The following is a 19,892-nucleotide window of genomic DNA, read 5'->3' as shown; positions in this document are numbered from 1 at the left end:
CTATTATGACCAAGCTGGGATTTGCACCATCCTGGGTTGCTTCGGTCATGAGAATGGTTTCATCGGTGAAGTTTTTTGTTTTGTTCAATGGAGGTAAACTTGAACAATTTTCCCCCTCACAAGGAATCCGTCAAGGAGACCCTATTTCTCCATACCTGTTTTTTATTGCAGCGGAGGGCCTTTCGTGCCTCTTCAAAACCCAACCTGAATCATCGCACCTCACTGGTATTCAAGTGGCACCGACGGCTCCGCCGGTAAGCCACTTATTATTTGCGGATGATAGCCTGCTGTTTGTCAAAGCCAGTTCTGTTGGAGCAAATGAGTTGTCTGCCTTGATGGAAAGTCATTGCAATGCCTCGAGTCAAAGGATCAACCTTGCAAAATCTTCAGTATTTTTTAGCAAGGGATGTCCTTCTTCTTTAAAAACTGATATGAAGAATGCTCTAAGTATCCCAAATGAATCGCTCTCAGATAAATATTTGGGAATGCCATCGGATGTGGGAAATAGCAAGAATGGGGCTTTTAAGTTTCTTAAGGATCGTGTTTGGAACAAGGTCAAGGGCTGGTTGGAAAAATTCTGTCAGTAGGCGGGAAAGAAGTTCTTATTAAATCGGTGGCACAGGCAATTCCAGTCTATTCCATGTCTTGTTTCAAGCTACCGCGCGGGCTTTGTGAACATATCAACTCCTTGATTCGGAAGTTTTGGTGGGGCAGCAAAGAGGGTAAACGGAAACCTAGTTGGGTCTCTTGGAGCACAATGACACAACCAAAATATTGTGGAGGCCTGGGTTTTCGTGACATTGAACTTTTCAACCTCGCTCTCCTCGCTAGACAGGCATGGCGAATTGTGATGGATCCGGAATCACTGAGTGCCCGAACTCTAAAGGCCAAGTATTTCCCTAGGGTCATCCCCATCCCAGATTTGGCGAGCCATAATTGACGGCCGTGAGGTACTCACACAAGGTATGATCGGGAGAATAGGCAACGGTCATTCCACGAGCATATGGCACCACAACTGGTTGCCGAGACCCTCAAACATGAGGCCAATTGTGAGCAGAGTGGTCGATCCTCCTCAGATGGTGAACGAGCTGATATTGCCTAGTGCTGAATGGAACCGTACGCTGATTGACGAAGTATTCCTGCCAACAGATGCTGCAACCATATATTCTATACCAGTTTGCACTCGGAACATCGATGATTTCTGGTCCTGGATTCATGAAAGAAGTGGGGTGTTCTCCGTCCGTTCCTCTTATCGTATGTTAGTGGAAACCAAGCTAACGAGAGAGGCGTGGCTCGAGGGTAGGGCTGGTTCGTCAAGTGTGGACAGTGAAAAACAGTCTTGGAATGCTCTGTGGAAAGTGAATGTTCCTTCAAAGTTGAAAATCTTTCTGTGGAGGCTGGCCCAGCAATCGATACCGACAGCTGATGTGTTGCACCATCGTAATATGTCAACAACTACACGTTGTGGACTCTGTGGAGCCGAGGACTCATGGCAACATTCGCTGTTGCACTGTACGGTTGCTAGGTGCGTATGGGCTCTTCATGATCAAGATCTAGTGGAAGCCCTAAACAACGCCACGGAGCCGGACGCTAAACGATGGTTGTTTTCGATCCAGGACATGCTATCTTCGCAAGAGTTCGTCTTGGTAGTCACCACTTTATGGGCACTCTGGTTTGCACGGCGACAGGCACTACATGAAAATATTTTTCAGAGCGCTCTATCAACTTACCACTTCATCTTGAAGTTTGTTCGGGAGCTTGATGAGTGCAAACCGAAGAAGGCATCTATTGCGGCTCCGACGGCAGTTCCTATAATGCCAAGATGGATCCCTCCTCCTGAAGGAATTGACAAAATCCGGGTTGATGGAGCTGTATCCAGAGATGGTAATTTTGGATCTTTTAGTGCCTTGTGCAGAACCCATTCGGGCAGCTTTCTGGGAGCCTCGGTTATCAAGATACATGGCGTAACGGACCCGGCGACGCTAGAAGCGCCGGCATGCCGCGAGGCGCTCGCACTGGCAGCGGACCTGGGCCTTGCTCGCATCATCATCGCTAGCGACTGCCAAGAGGTTGTGAAAGACATCAAGAATCGCACCGGGGAAGCCTATGCGAGCACTACCAGGGAGATTGTGGAAACGTCAGCTACGTTTGATAGTTGCACCTTCATCTTCAAAGGGAGAGCAACCAATATTGAGGCACATAGCCTCGCTAAGCATGCTTTCGGTTTGGATTTTGGGCGCCATGTGTGGCTGTTACATCCTCCAAACATATCTTGTATCCCCATGAACTTGTTTGAGTAATAAATAAAGCGTGTTTAGACTCAAAAAAAAAAAGGTTGCTTCGCCTTAGTTGGTTCCTACCTCTTCCCTCTATCTTTAGTGTTATCGGGTTCATACGTCGTGACATTACCCTTCTTGTGGAATGGGTTGACCCCAAGCTGTAGATGGGAGTTAATGCTACATGCCGGTGAGTTCTTCCCAGGTCACCCATTTATCTTTCTTTTTTTGCGAACAGAAACTTGTATTACTCAAACTCCAACAGTGTTACAATTTGAAGCAACAAGTTCCAAAACTTTAGGAGGTCCAGAACCTAACCAAGTCATGGTTCTACCTTCCTCTCTAGCAAAGATAGCTAAACAATCACTAACTTTATTTTGGGGTCTATGAATATGAGTAATACTAGTCTACCGAAGACTCATCATCAGCTTGACCTCTCTAATAAGCTAAGCATAAATTGATCCGTCGATGTCATTTGTCTGCACCAGCCTGACTACTTCCAAGGAATCAACCTCCAATTTGATAGGTAGCTCAGTTCTCCTAAGGGTGGAAGATAAACCCTCCATACAAGCGCACAGTTCTGCTTCCAAGGCATCACAGCATCTATACAAGGTACGGCATGCAGAAAAGATGATTGCACCATTAGAATCTCTCAAAACCATACCAGCACCTGCTCTTCCATCCAAGGTGAAGGAACCATCAGTGTTCAACTTAACTTTCCCAGCACTAGGCGGGCACCAAGATGGAACTACTTCTGTAGACAAAACTGAAGATTTTGGTATAGGTCGCCCATTTATCTGGCAGGCCTCCCATATGGACCAACGCTTGCGTTAACACACCGTCATCTTGTTGTACCTGGCGCCGATCGTGGACATTTATCGGCTGAGCAACATGATCGGAATTGGTACAAATTTCATGAAGATCCAGACATACCTCCCGAAACGGTGGCACTGCTTTCTTCAAAACAGATACATGGACCACAGGGTGGATTTTACTGCTCTCAGTATAAGCGACCTACCCCACACGTTGTGGTACAGTGGCAGAGCCAAAATAATTGAACGCCAGTTTTTGATCCGTCATCCGAGCAACTGTCATTTGCACCTACGGTTGAATCTCCAAGTATTACTTGTGTAATACCAAAACTCAGCTAACGGCAACCAATGGTCCCATTTGTGGGGAGAAGCATGCACAAAACATCTCGAGTAAGTTTCCAGACACTGGTTTAATCCCTCTGTCTCTGGTGGCTACCGCTACTCATATTCAGCTGAGTGACGGTTAACCGGAAGAAATGTCGCCAAAAGTGGCTGATGAAAACTTCATCCCTACCAGAAATAATAGCATCAAGCAATTCATGTAGCTTGTACTCCCTCCATTCCTAAATATATGACTTTTTGGTAGTTCAAATTGAACTACCAAAACGTCATATATTTAGGAATGGAGGGAGTATATATTATCCACAAAAACCTGAGCAATCTGCACGGCCAGGAATCTCCTATTTCCGTCTCAGCATGGCCAGGACGGCGAGCCCGTGTGACCACGGCTCGCTCCTACGTAGTTGTCCACATACAAGGTTTATTTTGAAGCTCAAGCATTCTGGATGTGATGAACTATAAATTATGTGTGGTTCCAAATTCAGTTTCAGGAATTCAGAAGTTGGTTCTAATATAATGCATGATGATGTTTGAAGTATAGACATAAATCCCTCACTTTGCCCAAAAAAAGAAGAGTGCCAGGTTTCAATTGTATCGGTAAGACGACAAAGCCATCTTATCTGATGACAAGTAACCGAAGCAAAAATGAAAGTGTGTCAGAAATGCAATGCATATTTACATATATATACTCCCTCCGTTCCCAAATACTTGTCTTTCTAGGCATTTTAAATGGACTCAACATACGGATGTATGTAGACATATTTTAAAGTGTAGATTCACTCATTTTGCGCCGTATGTAGTCACTTGTTGAAATCTCTAGAAAGACAAGTATTTAGGAACGGAGGGAGTAGAAGATAACATCAGTGCGTAGAATACAGTTACCTCGGATCAATAAATAGCTCCGATCTGAACCAACCGGCATATACATAGTTCAGCACACAAATAGCAGCTAGAGGCACTACTACAGCATCATGCACACATAAACAGAGATATGTACAGGGTTTTCCATCCGTGTACTGGTAAGAAGCACAGCTAACCCAGTGTCAGAAATGTTGTTGAATTACATTTAGATGGTGATCTAACCTGCCCACTTCCTCGAGTCGCTTGAGGAAAGGGTCGACGCTACCCATGTAGGTGTTGAACTACAGAGAGAATCAATATTAGCACATACAGATATATTTGAAAAGATGCATGCTTTATTGATGATTTTACAAAGCAGTCTTCTAACTTAGACAGTTAGACGTACCGCCTTCATAATGTTGTTGAATTTTGCGTGAATTTTCTGCTGTTCTGCTGTGGCAGCAGTCCTTACTGGAGCAACTTCAGAACACAAATTTGAGGCCTATGTGGAGACAAACATGATCTGTCAGTTCGGAAAAAAAGGCACAATTAACCCAAAAAATGCAGCTAAACCTGCAGGTGCTTTCACAGTCAAAGAGATGGACATATAGTATCGTGTTTCTGCATGAACAGCGGCAATAAATACTAATAAGGCCTCACACGGACCACCAAATTTAATGATGTTTCCCATTTTAAAATGATTTTAAGTTTGAACAAGCAATATATTCAGAATAAACAACTTAGTGATCATTGCCTCTACTTTCTTTTCTCTAGGTTCAAGGCACTGCAGTTTACCCTCAATCTCGGAGCTCAAAGCGCACAGCTTCTGATTTTCATCTGCTATTATTTGATTCCTTTCTTTCACTTTCCCCTTGAGACGCTCCCTCCATTTCATGTACTGGTTGGAAGGGATTCATGCAAAAAGTGAGGAAAATAGTAATTCTCAGAAAGGGAGTAACATAAAATACTTGAGCAGTACTAACAAAATATATATTTAGAAATTAGAAATATAACCTTTTCCTTGCCAATCAACAATCTGTGCGTCAAATGACATAACTAATACACTTTCATCATTAAGCTTAGCTTTGAGAGCATTAACTTTCTTTTCAACTGTTTAGCAGAAACAAGCTAGCAGCAACAGAAAGCAAAAGAGTCAGTCTCATCGTTCAATCAATCCACCTATAGAATTCAATCATGCCTTGCAACTGTTCTTACCTGTTCATGTACATCCTGGATTTTAGAGTGTTGCTTCATCAGTTTTTCATGAGCCTGTAAGATGGAGACAGTTTAGGACGCATTTACAGGGGTATCTACTGGTTAAGCATAACTAGGAACAGCAATAAGTGCCACCCTGATACAAAGTAGCACCACCAGGCACCAGCTGTACCAAACAGATAGTCCAAAATACCAAAGAGATATATCATATGCTGAAACTAAATTGTCCTGGGAGACGCACCTAGCAAATATTTATCAAATTCCAAGAAAGTAAGTCTGAGATCTGTTGTCGCGGTCATGTTCATAAGCAAAACACCTTCTAGAATTATCAATGCACAGTAGTCTGAAATCAGTCGTGGATTCATAAAGAAATATGACGGCAGAGTTACCAATACACAACTGTAGAACTGCAGTGAGTGAACATTATATTCCTTTGAAAGGCAGAAAGGAAAAAAAATGTATGACGCAATACATATGATAGAATGAGCTCTGTGTGAAGCATGATCTGGATACCAAACAGATGCATTGCTTTTTTGTGAAATTATGAGGTGGAAGTACCAAGTGTAGTATTTGAGAAAATGCTGGCACTCAATTCACAATACATAAATAATCAACCCAGTCACACAAGTCAAAGATATTTCAGTGTTACCAAAGCCATCTTGAGAAGCAAATACCAGCACTTCAAATATACTACAAAAAAATGAACTAAAACTAAAAAAGGTACTAACTAATGTGGGCGAGAAATATCAGATATTGATCAATGATAAGCACCCACCCCAACCAAAAAGTGTATCTAACACCTATTTCTTCCACATTAGAAGCACACACTCATTTCATTTGTTGGATGAAACACGGCTGTAGTATTCAGTGAAGTCCAAACGAAAGAGAAGGAACTTCAAATCAACATGTTGCTGCAGGGGCAACTGGGAGATAAATGAGTCGAGAGAAGCTGTATAATCTTTCGCAATGCTATCCAAATCTTCACCCATTTTCCGAAACAGTTCCCCTGCGAGTTGAATCATGGCTTTTCTGCCCCCCTCCAGCCATGAACCTGTTTCCTTGGATTTTGTTTTCGGTTTACTCTTTCCCCTGCAGTACAAAGGAGAACTTAAAAGTAAATCAAACGGTAGATGTGATGAGATTTTGAGGGAAAGATGGCATTAGCTATTTCTGCAATAATCTAACCTTAGTTGCAACTCATATATCCGTTCAAACCACCTATCAGCATGGCTGCGGAACTGTAATATGATGTCAAACAAAGCAAAAAGATTTCTCAAAATTCCCAGGGACCGCTCACCCAGGAGGGACTTCTCCACAATTGAAGTGAGATACTTATCATGTCCCATGAGAAGATCATCCAAATCTTTTGCTGCATCCATTTCTTCTGAAAAACGAGCCCAGGAAACCTCCAGGACCTCAAACATAATGTAGTACTGGAAGTTGGTCACAAAATGGTTCATTTCATTGAACAGAACTTGGCATTTCCGAAGAACTGAAACAAACTGAGCCCTGATGCTTGTCCCTTCCTTGTAGAATGGAGAAGAAACAATGCAATTAGGCTTCATTGTCTTCCAGACTCCAGTCAGAGAATGGTCAACACGCTTAAGCTTCCATAGGAAGTTGAATATCTTGAGGTACATCTTCATGACTGAAGCTGTGAACACCGTGTCCAGAGGGACCCTAGCGTCATACTCCAAGGAGAAGACGTCCCAGCCACGATCACCATCTCCGTGATCCATCATCTTTACTCTTATCCGGTCCAAGATGTCACGGTCATCATATTGCGCATCAGACGCACGTATTGCAGTTTCAAGCAAGCCAGCAAGGTGGAAGGAGCTAATTCTATTGGCTGGTTCTGACAACTCTGGACCAACAACATCCATCAGATACTGAACAAAATCACCCTGCCCAAGAAGCAAATATCTCTTGATAGCAAGACAATGGTCTTTAAATCGGTATCGCTTATGGATCACATCCATCAAACGTTGATCAATCCTCTTGGCTGCTTCTACCACCAATGCCTCCAAAGCATCAATCTGCCCATAACCAAGCCCACCTCGACTTGTTGTGGTGCCAACATAGGCTGCAGCCTCAGTGGCAGCCTCAGCCCAACCATTATCATCACAGCAAACTCTGAGAAAGTTGATCGACTTCCCTGTTCTGAGGATCCTTTGTGCCAGCACCGGAGAAATGAAACTCGGTAGCATATCAGACTGAATAAGGTAGCCCTCCCGCCACAAAGATTCAGCCTTAACTGGCTGCCCAACAATGAAGAACTCGCCAAATACGTCCTCCAATTCACCTTCAAGCACCCAGCTTCGGACCATTTCAAACAGGGGTGAGCAGACTCGCCGCAGCAAGCGGGCCATAAAGTCTTGAACCATGGGATCCCCATGCTGCGCGTGCCCATGGATCGCACCAGCCATTCCACCACCTCTCAAACCACGGCATCCATCCACCAAGACGGCCATCAATCGCATTTTCACCGCAGGCTCAGCAAGCCACACAACAAGACGCCGCAGCGAGAGGTAATTGCCTGACACGCCCGAATCAGACCCAGGTGTTGGGATCGGATTCAACGAGTACGACTCTAGAACTGCAAGTAGCTTATAGTAATCAGACAGTTCCTCCTGTAGAGCTGAGCAGAAGGCCTGAGCAACAGTGCCGACCTCGGTGGCGGCATGGGAGGGCAAGCGGCTCACATTGTCGGAGATGAAGCCTCGCACCTTGCGGAACAGCCAGCCGACCTCGCACAGCTTGCGTACCAGGGTGCGAGTGGAGCCGGGCACGCGGACTCCGCCGGGCAGGTCGTAGGTGTCGCTGGCCTTGTCGTACCGAACGTAGCGGCCGTCGATGCCCTGGCAGGCGTAGAGCACGTCGCGCACCAGCGTGGCCTCCGACACCTCCGTCTCGTCGAGCACCAGCTCGGTGTACTCCCGCAGCGCGATCTCGCGGATGTTGTCCGGGTCGTTGGAGACGAGCGCCACGCCGCCGGCCGGCGTGCCTGGCGCCCGCGAGGTGGCATGCCTCGGCGGCGCGGCGGTGGGGAGGTCGGGGAGGCAGGAGGCGGCCCCGCGGCGGTGGGAGGAGAGCGAGTCGAGCAGGTAGAGGAGCGGCCAGAGGGAGGCGGGGCGGGACCGGGCGGAGAGCTTGGAGTGGAGGTCGGCGAAGGCGAGGGCGTCGTCGGGGCGGCCGGAGGCGGCGAGGCGGCGCTTGATGGACTCCGCCAGCGCGTGCTCGTCGGGGAGGACGGCCGGGGCGAGGCGGCTGGAGAGCAGCCGGTGCGCGAACCGCAGCGCGCCGCCCGCGTCGCGCCCGGAGTCGGCGGGGACGAGGCGGAGGACGAGCTCCTTGACGAGATCCCCGGCCTGGTGCTCGTCCATCGGGGAGGACGTGGGCGCTAGGGTTCTCCCGGATGCGGCGCGAGAAGGGGCCGGCAGCGGCGGCGAGCAGCTGGTGCGGCAGTCCAAGCCGGCCGGCCGAGAAGGAAGGGGAATCGGGAGGTAGACCTAGCTAGAACTGAATCGCCATGGCGTCTCGCTGTCGATTTGGGTTTTTTTAGGAGGGAAGGAAGAAAGGAGAAGAGAGGGAGGCATCGGTGCATTGGGCTGGGGAAGCGAGTTTTCCTATCATGGGCTGGGGAACACATGCGAGGCCCGTCGTCTACTCGTCTCCTTCATCCGTGGGCCGTCGATCTGGATGCTCTGCTCTGTCCGCCCTTCAAAACAAAAACCCTAATAGCAAAAAAAAAAAAGACGAAGAGAGGATTGGCTTGAAGGAATTGCAGGATCATCTGACTTGGCAGCCGAAGGGAAATCTTGGACTTCTCTATGGTCGGTTCAGGTCCCGGGCAAGGTAAAAAACTTTCTATGGCGACTTGCCAAACATTCTCTCCCGACTGAGGATGTGCGCCATGTAAGAAATATGTCCGATGTTGATTGTTGTCAGCTGTGCGAAGCACAAGATTCATGGAGGCATTCCCTCCTGAATTGTTCAATGACTCGTTGCGTTTGGGCCCTCGTTGATGGCGATCTCGCTGAACATCTACATGCAACAAGCGAGCCGAGTGCGAAGCAATGGTTATTCACTTTGTTTGATAATCTGCCACATCCCAGTTAATAAACTGTGTTGTTACTTTATGGGCAATTTGGACAGCACGTCAGAAGGCTATCCATGAAGCAATCTTTCAGAGCCCACATGCCATTTTCTCTTTTGTTAAGAGCTTCATCTCGGAGCTTGAAATTTTGAGGGCGCCTGTGTCATCCGGCGACAAGCCTCGGGCAGCAACTATCACAAGAACGGGAGGCAGGAGAGGATGGAACGTGCCAACCGAAGGCATCACAAAGATCCATGTGGACGGAGGACTCACAAGGAATGGGAGACGGGGGGCGGCAGCCTCGATTTGTCGGGATCATACTGGCAAATACCTTGGTTCATCGGCTATGGTCTTCGATCTAATTACGGACCCTCCTACGCTGGAAGCGCTTGCTTGTAGAGAAGCTCTGTCTCTTGCACTCGATTTATCTTTGGATCGAGTTGTTATCGCATGTGACTGTAAAACACTAGTGGATGAGATAGAGAAAGGTTCGGATGGGAAATATGGTATGATCATTAAGGAGATTGTTGCAAGGGCAAGGGAACTTACTAGCTGCAAGTTTGTTTTTGAAGGCCGGGCAATGAATGTTGATGCCCATAATTTAGTGAAGTTCTCTACATCCTTAGAAGAAGGACGTCATGTGTGGCTGGGGACACCCCACGACCCTTTTGTAATTCATGTAAACCTGACAATTGAGTAATAAAGTTTGGTTTACCGCTCAAAAAAAATTCAAAACAAAAACCCTAATAGCAAAAAAAGGATAAAAAGCCCTTCCCCCTCACAAAAAGAAGAACAAAAAAAAGCCCTGAATAGAAAAACAGATCAAAATAGACTCTTCCCTCAAAAAAATCAATATAGACTAATGGATCTATACCTATGTACTCGACCAGTGTAGTGTTAACTCTTAATCAAGTCAAATTAGGCTGAATGTGTGCAATCAAATTACCGCCTAATGCAGACCACCTAATACAATCTACTCCCTCTGTTCCATAATGTAAGACGTTTTTTAATACTAATGTAGTGTTAAAAAACGTCTTACATTATAGGACGTAGGGAGTATCAAACTATGTGCAAAATATGATTTCTGGTATGTATCCACTGATCCAGTCTCAGTTGAGCCATAGATGTAGATGGCTCAAAAACACTACTAGGGAAAAGCCTAGCAGCAGCGCGGGTTTTAGGCCTATCAGTAGCGTGGGACGGTGCGCTACTGATAAGGCGCTACAGCTAACGTATAGCAGTAGTGTGCCCCAGCCCACGCTACTGCTAAATCGGTTTAGTAGTAGCGACTTTCCAGAGGAGCGCTACTGGTAATTAGTAGTAGCGCTTCTCCCTGCCCGCGCTGCTACTATTATTTCGTATCTTATTTCATGTTGTATTCATACACCTTTACACAAGTTTTCATACAACAGGAATTTATAGATTGTTTTTACATCATAATGAGTTATTACATCACGGGGTGAAAGAACCGTGGACTAGTTTCAAGTGGATGTCCATCCACTTGAAACTAATCTGCGGTTCTTTCACCCAATGATATAATAAATATCATCATCATCATATCATTAACAACTTATCATCATAATACATCATTGTCATATAACACCTCCTCAAGATCATCGTTTTCATCAATGAGACATCACATAGCAAATTGGTCACTAGTCATAATCACAACTCTAACACATTGTACCACATAATAAACATATTGTACCTCATAGGACCTACTACATTCTCTTAGGACCTACTATATTCTCTAAGGTAAAATAGCAAAAAACAAGATAGCCCCCGACTCTCCATTATGGAGAATGGAGATTATCCTGTCTCCAATTCTTGCATTTCGCTTAATGTTACTTCCAAGAACCTCCTTGCGAATCTCCAAACATTTTTTCCATTCTTCGATTAGCATGTGTTCACCAGTTTTAGAAATCCGATATGCACAGGTGAGCTCATTAGATTGACCTGGATGTATGTTCAGAACTGCAAGGCGACCATTCTAATACATCAGATGAGGCACACAATCCATCAGGATTTTCTGTTGAAAAACATAGTAATAACTTCATAGTTAACAATGATGTACTAGTTTTAGAAGTATGCAAAAGATGCACGGATGTCGTAATAGTAAAAAATCTTACCAGGGTATCTTCATAAAAATTACCGTGGTTCAACACGTGCACTAGTTACTACTAGAAAAAGGCCTACTAATGGCGCACCGGTTTTGCCTACTAATGGCGCACCACCGGTGCGCCATTAGTACCACGCCATTAGTATTTATTACTAATGGCGCACCTAAGGTGTGCCATTAGTATCTGGTATACTAATGGCGCACCAAGCAGTGCGCCATTAGTATAGGCCACCGGTGCGCCATTAGTATAGGCCACCGGTGCGCCATTAGTATTTTTGAATTTTGAATCTGGATCTGGATCTGGATCTGGATCGTGATTTTTTGCCCATTTTTTGCTTGTTTTTTGGCACGACATTATTTCAAATTTTGTTCCTATTTTTGGATCTTGTACGTTCTTTTGTCGTGTTCTTTTGCCGGAGAGGAGTTCACCGAAGAGGAGTTCGCCGGAGAGGAGGAGGAGGAGGAGGTCACCGGAGAGGCGCTCGCCTACATCGCTGGAGAGGAGGAGGAGGAGGTCGTTGGACAGGAGTTCACCGGAGCATCGGAGAGGAGGAATGAGAAACCATGAGGGGATGGGAGGAGAGGAGGGAGGAGGAGCTCATTGGAGAGGAGGGAGGAGGAGCTCACCGGAGAGAAGGGAGGAGGAGCTCACCGGAGAGGAGGGAGGAGGAGCTCACCGGAGAGGAGGGAGAAAAAACTGTGAGGGGAGGGGAGGAGAGGAGAGGAGGGAGGAGGAGGTCGCCGGAGAGGAGGAGGAGGTCGCCAGAGAGGAGGAGGGTAGTATGGTGGAGGAGATAAGGGAAGATGGAGTGGAGGAGAGGAGGAGATGGAGTGTAGGAGAGGTGGAATGAAGAGATAAGGAGGAGAGGACCACGACCAGCCATATATACGGCATACTAATGGCGCACCGTGGGCAGGTGCGCCATTAGTAATTTTTTTTTGATTTATTTTGAATTTTGAAGGCGGGAAGATACTAATGGCGCACCATGGGCAGGTGCACCATTAGTATTTTTTTAAAAAAATTTTGACTTATTTTGAATTTTGAAGGAGGGAAGATACTAATGGCGCACCATGGGCAGGTGCGCCATTAGTAACTTTTTTTTATTTTTTCTGACTTATTTTGAATTTTGAAGGCAGGAAGATAGTAATGGCGCACCACGGGTAGGTGCGCCATTAGTAAGTTTGAATTTTTTTGAATTTTTTTGCCTCTCCAGATCTTAAAAGCCCCGTATCTTTTTTTCTGTTAGGTTTTTGATGATTTTGAAAATGTTTAACGGGGTTCCCCCGTTAAATTTGGATGTAACTTTTCGAGTAGATGATTTTTCATATAAAAAACTTTTTCATCCGAGTTAGTATGCAAAAGTTATGCCCATTTTTACAAATTCTCGCGAGATTTTGCAAATGAAGTCGAAATTCATATTTGCAAATTTTCCCAACAACTAGACCACATATCACATGGGAAACTTATTTTCTTTTATTTTTTTGACATTTTCATCATTTTTTTTATTTTTTTAAAAACTGAAAAGGCGATCAGGGGGGTGCATTCGGTGGAAGTGGTGGCCAAGTTACTAATGGCGCACCGTGGCATGGTACGCCATTACTAGTTCAACTAGTAATGGCGCACCACTCCCACGGTGCGCCATTAGTAGTTTTGATTTTTTTTAAATATTTTTACTTAGTATTTGGACACTAATGGCGTACCAACACATGGTGCGCCATTAGTATATAGTAATGGCGCACCACATGTCTGATGCGCCATTAGTGTCAATTCCATCTATAGCCCTTTTCCTAGTAGTGAGTGGCATGTATTCACCATAATTTGGAGGAGTTCGATAATAGGTATTGTAATTCTCAAGATAAATACAGTAAGTGATCAGATGACTTTTCTCCTTATAAGTTAATTCGGAGTCATCAGTATAGTGGGTTTTGTCTATCATCTTCCGCACATTGTTTGAAGATTCAAAATAAGCTGTCAATGGAAATAAGCTGTCAACTATTTTTGAAATAAACAATATAAATTAGTTAATAACTATGTTTGAGAAACTCACATTGCGGTAGAATCGGAAGCGTATCAACAAGGACCCAAATGTCCATATTGTCTTGCTCGATGTCAGGATCACTAAGATCCATGGTGACAATCATACCCTCATAAAAATCATACATTTTGCAAAGTGCTTCCCAATTTTGGCAACCAAAATGGGTTATGATCTGAGAATTATACAGATTTACTTCAAAATCCATATCATGATGGGTCCTTAGGTGTATTTTCTTTGTTTGAAAATTTTCATGGTCTTCAAAACCCGTCTCTCCAAGACATAGCGTCTTGCATGGCATGGGATAAGCTAGTTGGAATTGTAAAAGATGAAAATTAGATGTTGAAATAGTTGAAGTCATGCTTAATTACGAAAAAACACTTGTCGTTGTTGTGTACCATTTTAACATCGAAGGTCTCGTCGAGCTTAATGCTGAAGCGCCGATCTTCATCCAGCTCAACGAACCTGTCGCACATACCTCGATCGTCGTGGCACCAGTTGCACTCCCCCGGGAGACTGTCGTCGTCCGAGTACGACATTTCCTACGTTCATAATTCAAAGATTAAACATGTACAATTAAATATATGTACTACAAAACCTAAATTAGATTATTATTTTTTGAGAAAATCCAGGCCACTCGATATTTCCTACATATTCTAGCACAAGTCATGCCAGAATTCACGGAAAAATCCGGCATGACCTTTGCTAAAAAAGGACATATCGAGCGTCTGAAATTTGCCGAAACGGAAATTAATCAACACTCCGGCAAAACATAGGCCACTCGGAGGTGTAACCTGAACATGACCGGCCACTTGGGCAACCACATATCCTATTTGAGCAACACAAGATATACATGGAGATTTGGCTGGTCCCACCTCGAGGTCGGAGGGGGTCGGTGACGGGGACGACGGCGGGGATGATGGAGGGGCTCCTTGATTTCTGCAAAAGCAAAAACCCTATAAGTTATCAGTAATACATCCCGAATAATTGTTTAACTAAAAAGATAACAACAAATATGACATGTTCAACTAGTTCTATTAATTCAACTAGTTCTTACTAAATATAAACTTACTATAAATAGAAAAAACTAATTCTTTCTAAAAATAAAGTAGTTCAACTAGTTATATTAATTATCTTACTAAAAATACATTAGTTATATTAATTCAACTAATTTATTAATTTACTTACTAAACTAGTTCAACTAAAACTAAACTAGTTCAACTAGTTTATTGATTTACTTACTAATTATTTTAAACACTTACTAAAAACAGTAAAAATAAACTACATTATACAATAGTTAACTAGTACCATCACTACTACTAATTAACATCTACTACTGCTAAAAATCATTATCTATGAACCCTAAATTAACATCTACTACTACTAAAAAACATCTAGTACTAACTGAGCAGAGAGAACGGGGGTGGGGGAGGGGTGGGGGCTTACAGAGAGGGGAGAGACGGTGGCGGGGAGGTGCTCGGCGACGGAGAGGTAGGGGCGGCAAGGGCGGGCTCGGGATCGGGAGGCGGCGGCGGGGTTGGGGAGGCGGCGGCCATGTTGAGGTCGAGAGCGGCGGTGAGGTCGAGAGCGGAGGGGGTGGGGGAGGCGGCGGCGACGGTGAGCAGCGGCGGGCGGCGGTGGTGAGGTTGAGGGCGACCTCGGGCAGCGGCGGTCAGGGCAGGCTCGGGCTCGGGCGGCGGTGACAGAGGAGTAGGAGAACAAGGGGAGGAAGGAGGACTTAGCAAAATTTTAAGCGGGCGGGTGGTTAAGTCGAACTAGCAGTAGCACACTTTAGGAAACGCGCTATAGCTAAAGTAGCTATAGCGCGTTTTATGAAAACACGCTACTGCTAAGTCTAAGCACGCATCAAAAATATACATTGGTCATCATTAATCTTTTTGTTTAGAATCTAAATAGTCAACATGAATCCTCACAGTACCTGTATAGGCACTGGTGAAGATTCATATTGCAGCCACAAATCCTACACTTATAGTTTAATGAAGACCAAGTGCTTGAGGTAGTTTGAGAAGTAACATATTTAAGGTGGTAGACACCTTATTCGCTTAGCAATATGGGACTAAACTTAATTAGGTGCAACACTTAGCAGCAGCGAGTTTTGCAGAAAAATGTTGCTACTAAGTACTTTAGCAGCAGCGCGTCCATGGAAGGGCGCTACTACTATATCTAGCCTGGAGGCAAATCCGTGGCAACTATAGTAGTACGCTTGTTTCACCTAGAGCGCTACTGCTACCTAGTTATTAGTAGCGCGGTTAAGTTAAGCTCGCTACTGCTAGTTAGCAATAGCGCCTATTTTTAAACCGCGCTGCTGCTAAGATTCTGTGTATAAGGTTTTCCCTAGTAGTGAAACAGTGTCGGTAACCAAACATCTCCATAAACCACGCAGATGCAAGCTCATTTAGAGCATCTCTAACAACAACACTATTTTAGAACACCAAAAAGTGAGTGAAAATTGGGGTATCACAAAGTGATTTTTTTTGGCAAGAAAAGATAATCATCTTAAACAGTTGTCCTAAAATAGGGCAACATTGCTCTAACAGCTACACTAAAATAGGATAGCCGCACCATAATTTCCTCCATAATTGCGTATGTTTTGAAATGACTGATGAACTATGGATAAAATTTTAACTTTTGAAAATGACCTTACACATAATTGACAACGTGTCAAATTGAAATTCAAATCAACATATCAAAATCAACTCAAACCCCCATATAAAGTTCAAATGCAAACCACAAGCATAGTACATCACCAACACAAATAAAATTGCATTGAACAAAGTGCATAGCCTCTCAATTTTCATCGCTTCATTGGCACTTGTGCTTCCATTGTCTCCATGGCTTTGAACATTGTATTGCCATAATTGGCCTCGTTGCCACCCCTGGCTTCATTGTTTTCATGGCCTTCACCCATGCCACCACCCATAGCACCACCGCGCCTCCACCCATGTCACAACCCATAGCACCACCCCCGCAGACACCATACCCGTCCGCAGACAGGGATGACCAGTCTACGGACACGGATGCGGGGAGCCGGCCATTCAAGGCTATCAACATACATTTCAAACATAAAATAACTGAACAATTCTAAGCAAACACGTCAGAATTCATTCAAATTTTTGGAGATAATTTACATACACGACCGATATTTTGACACTGAAACTAAATAAAAAATATAGCCTGTACCGGCCGACCACCTCATACGCGTGGCAACCCTGCCCGGCCGAACCACGATCGCCGTCAGTGTCGCCGTCGTCGTCGTCCCTCCAACGGCGGTAGGGCGCTGGTGGGTCGCGACAGCCTTGTCCAGAAGCAACCTGGCCCTCGCGGAGGATCTGCGCGGTGCGGAGGGCTGTCACGGCCAATGCCGACGACGCACATGGAGCTCTGGTGCCGGCCTTGCCCTGTTCGACGATTTGGACGCCGCAATTGCGTTTGCGTGGCGGGGACGACTACTTCTGTTTGACACATCGTCTGATCTAGACGTCGCCGCGGTTACGCGCGCTCGGGGGGGGGGGGGTATCCTACTTCACCCGCCGGAGAGGGGACAACGTCTCCCGCTTCACGCGATTGCGCGGCGGGGACAGCGCCTCCTCCTTGACCGCACACGACGGCGGCGATGGTGCAGGGCCCATCTAACGTAGCAATCGCTCAATCATGAGCTCCATCTAACGGAAGAATTCCTCGTCCGTCAGAGCCGCCTTCGCGAGGAGGCGCAACTGCTGCTACGGGTGGTACTCCTGCCGCGGCGCCTGGTCCTCCTCGTCACTGGAGGAGGCGAAAATCTCCTCCTTGTTGGACGAGCCATCCGCCATGGATGCCAAGGGGGCCAACGAGCAAGGGCGGCAGCGCCATGAACCGCCTAGCGAATAACTGCCGCCGCCGCCGCCTGTCGGCGCGGAGAACCAGGACTTCGACATCGCGGGAGTTTAAGATGCTCGAGAAGAAGGAGGTTCGGAGAGAAGAGGTTAGGCTTGAAGAGGAGGCAGTGTGGATATGTGCATCGTCAGCGCACCGTTTTAATAGCCGCGGCCAGGTCATACGACGGGCCGATCGGGCTGCTTCAATGTCGGGGTAGTGGCCGGAGTTCTTTTCTTGAGACACGACGTCTGCATTGAAGCGGCAACACCAGAGAGGTCACGTCTGTCAGCTTCGCCTCCCGTCCGATCACGTCGCTCGACATCAATGTTGGCTATTGTATGCTCCAGCCCGGTACAAATGGAGCTCGGCAAGCATCGCGGGCATTGGATGAAAGCGTGAGAGAGAGACGGGAGGGGTTATTGGGTGGGCTAGAGCAATGCGACGACGGTCTAGATGCCCACAACCCTTAGTTTATTTCCCATTTGCGGAAAAATTCATGCCCAGACCGATACAAACCCGTGTTGAATGGGAAAACAAGTCCGGATATTGAATGGCGAAATGGGACCGCGCACCTATCTATAATGTAATGCGTTGGATTTTGTGAAAACTTAAACCAAACAAAAAAATAAGTATACTTGGTGCATTATGACAGGGGGAGTAGGAATAGTGATTACAATACTAAAGACAGTACCCTGGCTATAGGGATGATAGAAGATTTTGTGTCATGGCATCATAATAATAAGAATGGATAGTTCACAATTAAATGAGCTTATTATTTTGAATGGGATCATCGGCATGGCCGGAAGTTACGATCACAAGACCATATGATACTTCCTCATGTAATCTGGTACGGAAAGCATTATGGGATTTAATAGCCACGGCCAGGTCGTACGACGGGCCGATCAGGCTGCTTCAATGCTGGGTAGCAGCCGGAGTTCTTTTCTTGAGACGCGACGTCTGCATCGAGGCAACACCCGAGAGGTCGCGTCTGTCAGCTTCGCCTCCCGTCCGATCACGTCGCTCGGCATCAATGTTGGCTATTGTACGCTCCAGCCCGGTACAAATGGAGCGCGCCAAGCGTCGCGGGCATTGGATGAAAGCGCGAGAGAGACGGGAGGGGTTATTGGGTGGGCTAGAGCAATGCGGTGACGGTCTAGATACCCACAACCCTCAGTTTATTTCCCGTTCGCGGAAAAATTCATGCCCAGACCGATACAGACCCGTGTTGAATGGGAAAACACGTCCGGATATTGAATGGCGAAATGGTACTGCGCACCGTTCTATAATGTAATGCATTGGATTTTCTGAAAAATTAAACCAAACAAAAAAAATTAAGTATACTCGGTGCATGATGACGGGGGGAGTAGGAATAGTGATTACAATACTAAAGACAGTACCCTGGCTATAGGGATGATGGAAGATTTTATGTCATGGCATCATAATAAGAATGGATAGTTCATAGTTAAATGAGCTTATTATTTTGAATGGGATCATCGGCATGGCCGGAAGTTACGATCACAAGACCATATGATACTTCCTCACGTAATCCGGTATGGAAAGCATTATGGAATTTAATAGCCACGGCCAGGTCATACGACGGGCTGATCGGGCCGCTTCATGCTGGGGTAGCGGCCGGAGTTCTTTTCTTGAGACGCGACGTCTGCATTGAAGCGGCAACACCCGAAAGGTCGCGTCTGTCAGCTTCGCCTCCCGTCCGATCACGTCGCTCGACATCAATGTTGGCTATTGTATGCTCCAGCCCGGTACAAATGGAGCGCGGCAAGCGTCGCGTGCATTGGATGAAAGCGAGAGAGAGACGGGAGGGGTTATTGGGTGGGCTAGAGCAATGCGGCGACGGTCTAGATGCCCACAACCCTCAGTTTATTTCCCATTTGCGGAAAAATTCATGTCCAGACCGATGCAGACCCATGTTGAATGGGAAAACACGTCCGGATATTGAATGGCGAAATGGGACCGCGCACCGGTCTATAATGTAATGCATTTTGAAAAATTAAACCAAACAAAAAAATTAAGTATACTCGGTGCATTATGACGGGGGGAGTAGGAATAGTGATTACAATACTAAAGACACTACCCTGGCTATAGGGATGATGGAAGATTTTGTGTCATGGCATCGTTACAGTTACTATGCTCCCACGAAATCAAGCCCTCTCAGAGCTCGGTTGTTTTTTTTCACAGCGGGCCCCTGCTGTCAGGGTCAGGTTGCATTGTCTGGCCCATTCATCAGCGCAGCCCAACCGACGTTCTAGCCGTGGTAAAAATTGG

The 19,892-nt window shown here is 45.9% G+C and overlaps 1 protein-coding gene across 2 annotated transcripts; it reads right to left on the bottom strand.

Annotated features, from left to right (window-relative positions):
* Positions 1 to 4,300: 4,300 nt before the first annotated feature.
* Positions 4,301 to 9,063, bottom strand: LOC123136225 (gamma-tubulin complex component 3). Of its 2 annotated transcripts, none has more exons than XM_044555556.1 (7): positions 6,668 to 9,063; positions 5,724 to 6,571; positions 5,483 to 5,536; positions 5,282 to 5,395; positions 5,063 to 5,165; positions 4,674 to 4,769; positions 4,301 to 4,569 (listed from the first exon to the last, which is right to left on the bottom strand). In XM_044555556.1, the coding sequence occupies exons 1-2, from the start codon at positions 8,863 to 8,865 to the stop codon at positions 6,316 to 6,318; spliced, it is 2,454 nt and encodes an 817-aa protein (XP_044411491.1). In that variant the 5' UTR covers positions 8,866 to 9,063; the 3' UTR covers positions 4,301 to 4,569; positions 4,674 to 4,769; positions 5,063 to 5,165; positions 5,282 to 5,395; positions 5,483 to 5,536; positions 5,724 to 6,315. The 2 variants fall into 2 exon arrangements, with proteins under 2 accessions (XP_044411491.1, XP_044411493.1); XM_044555558.1 differs by having other exon boundaries at positions 6,258 to 6,571.
* Positions 9,064 to 19,892: the final 10,829 nt, after the last annotated feature.

The sequence above is a fragment of the Triticum aestivum genome, chromosome 6B, assembly GCF_018294505.1.
Source record: "Triticum aestivum cultivar Chinese Spring chromosome 6B, IWGSC CS RefSeq v2.1, whole genome shotgun sequence".
Taxonomy (NCBI): domain Eukaryota; kingdom Viridiplantae; phylum Streptophyta; class Magnoliopsida; order Poales; family Poaceae; genus Triticum; species Triticum aestivum.
This window is presented reverse-complemented; position numbering and strand designations above follow the sequence as displayed.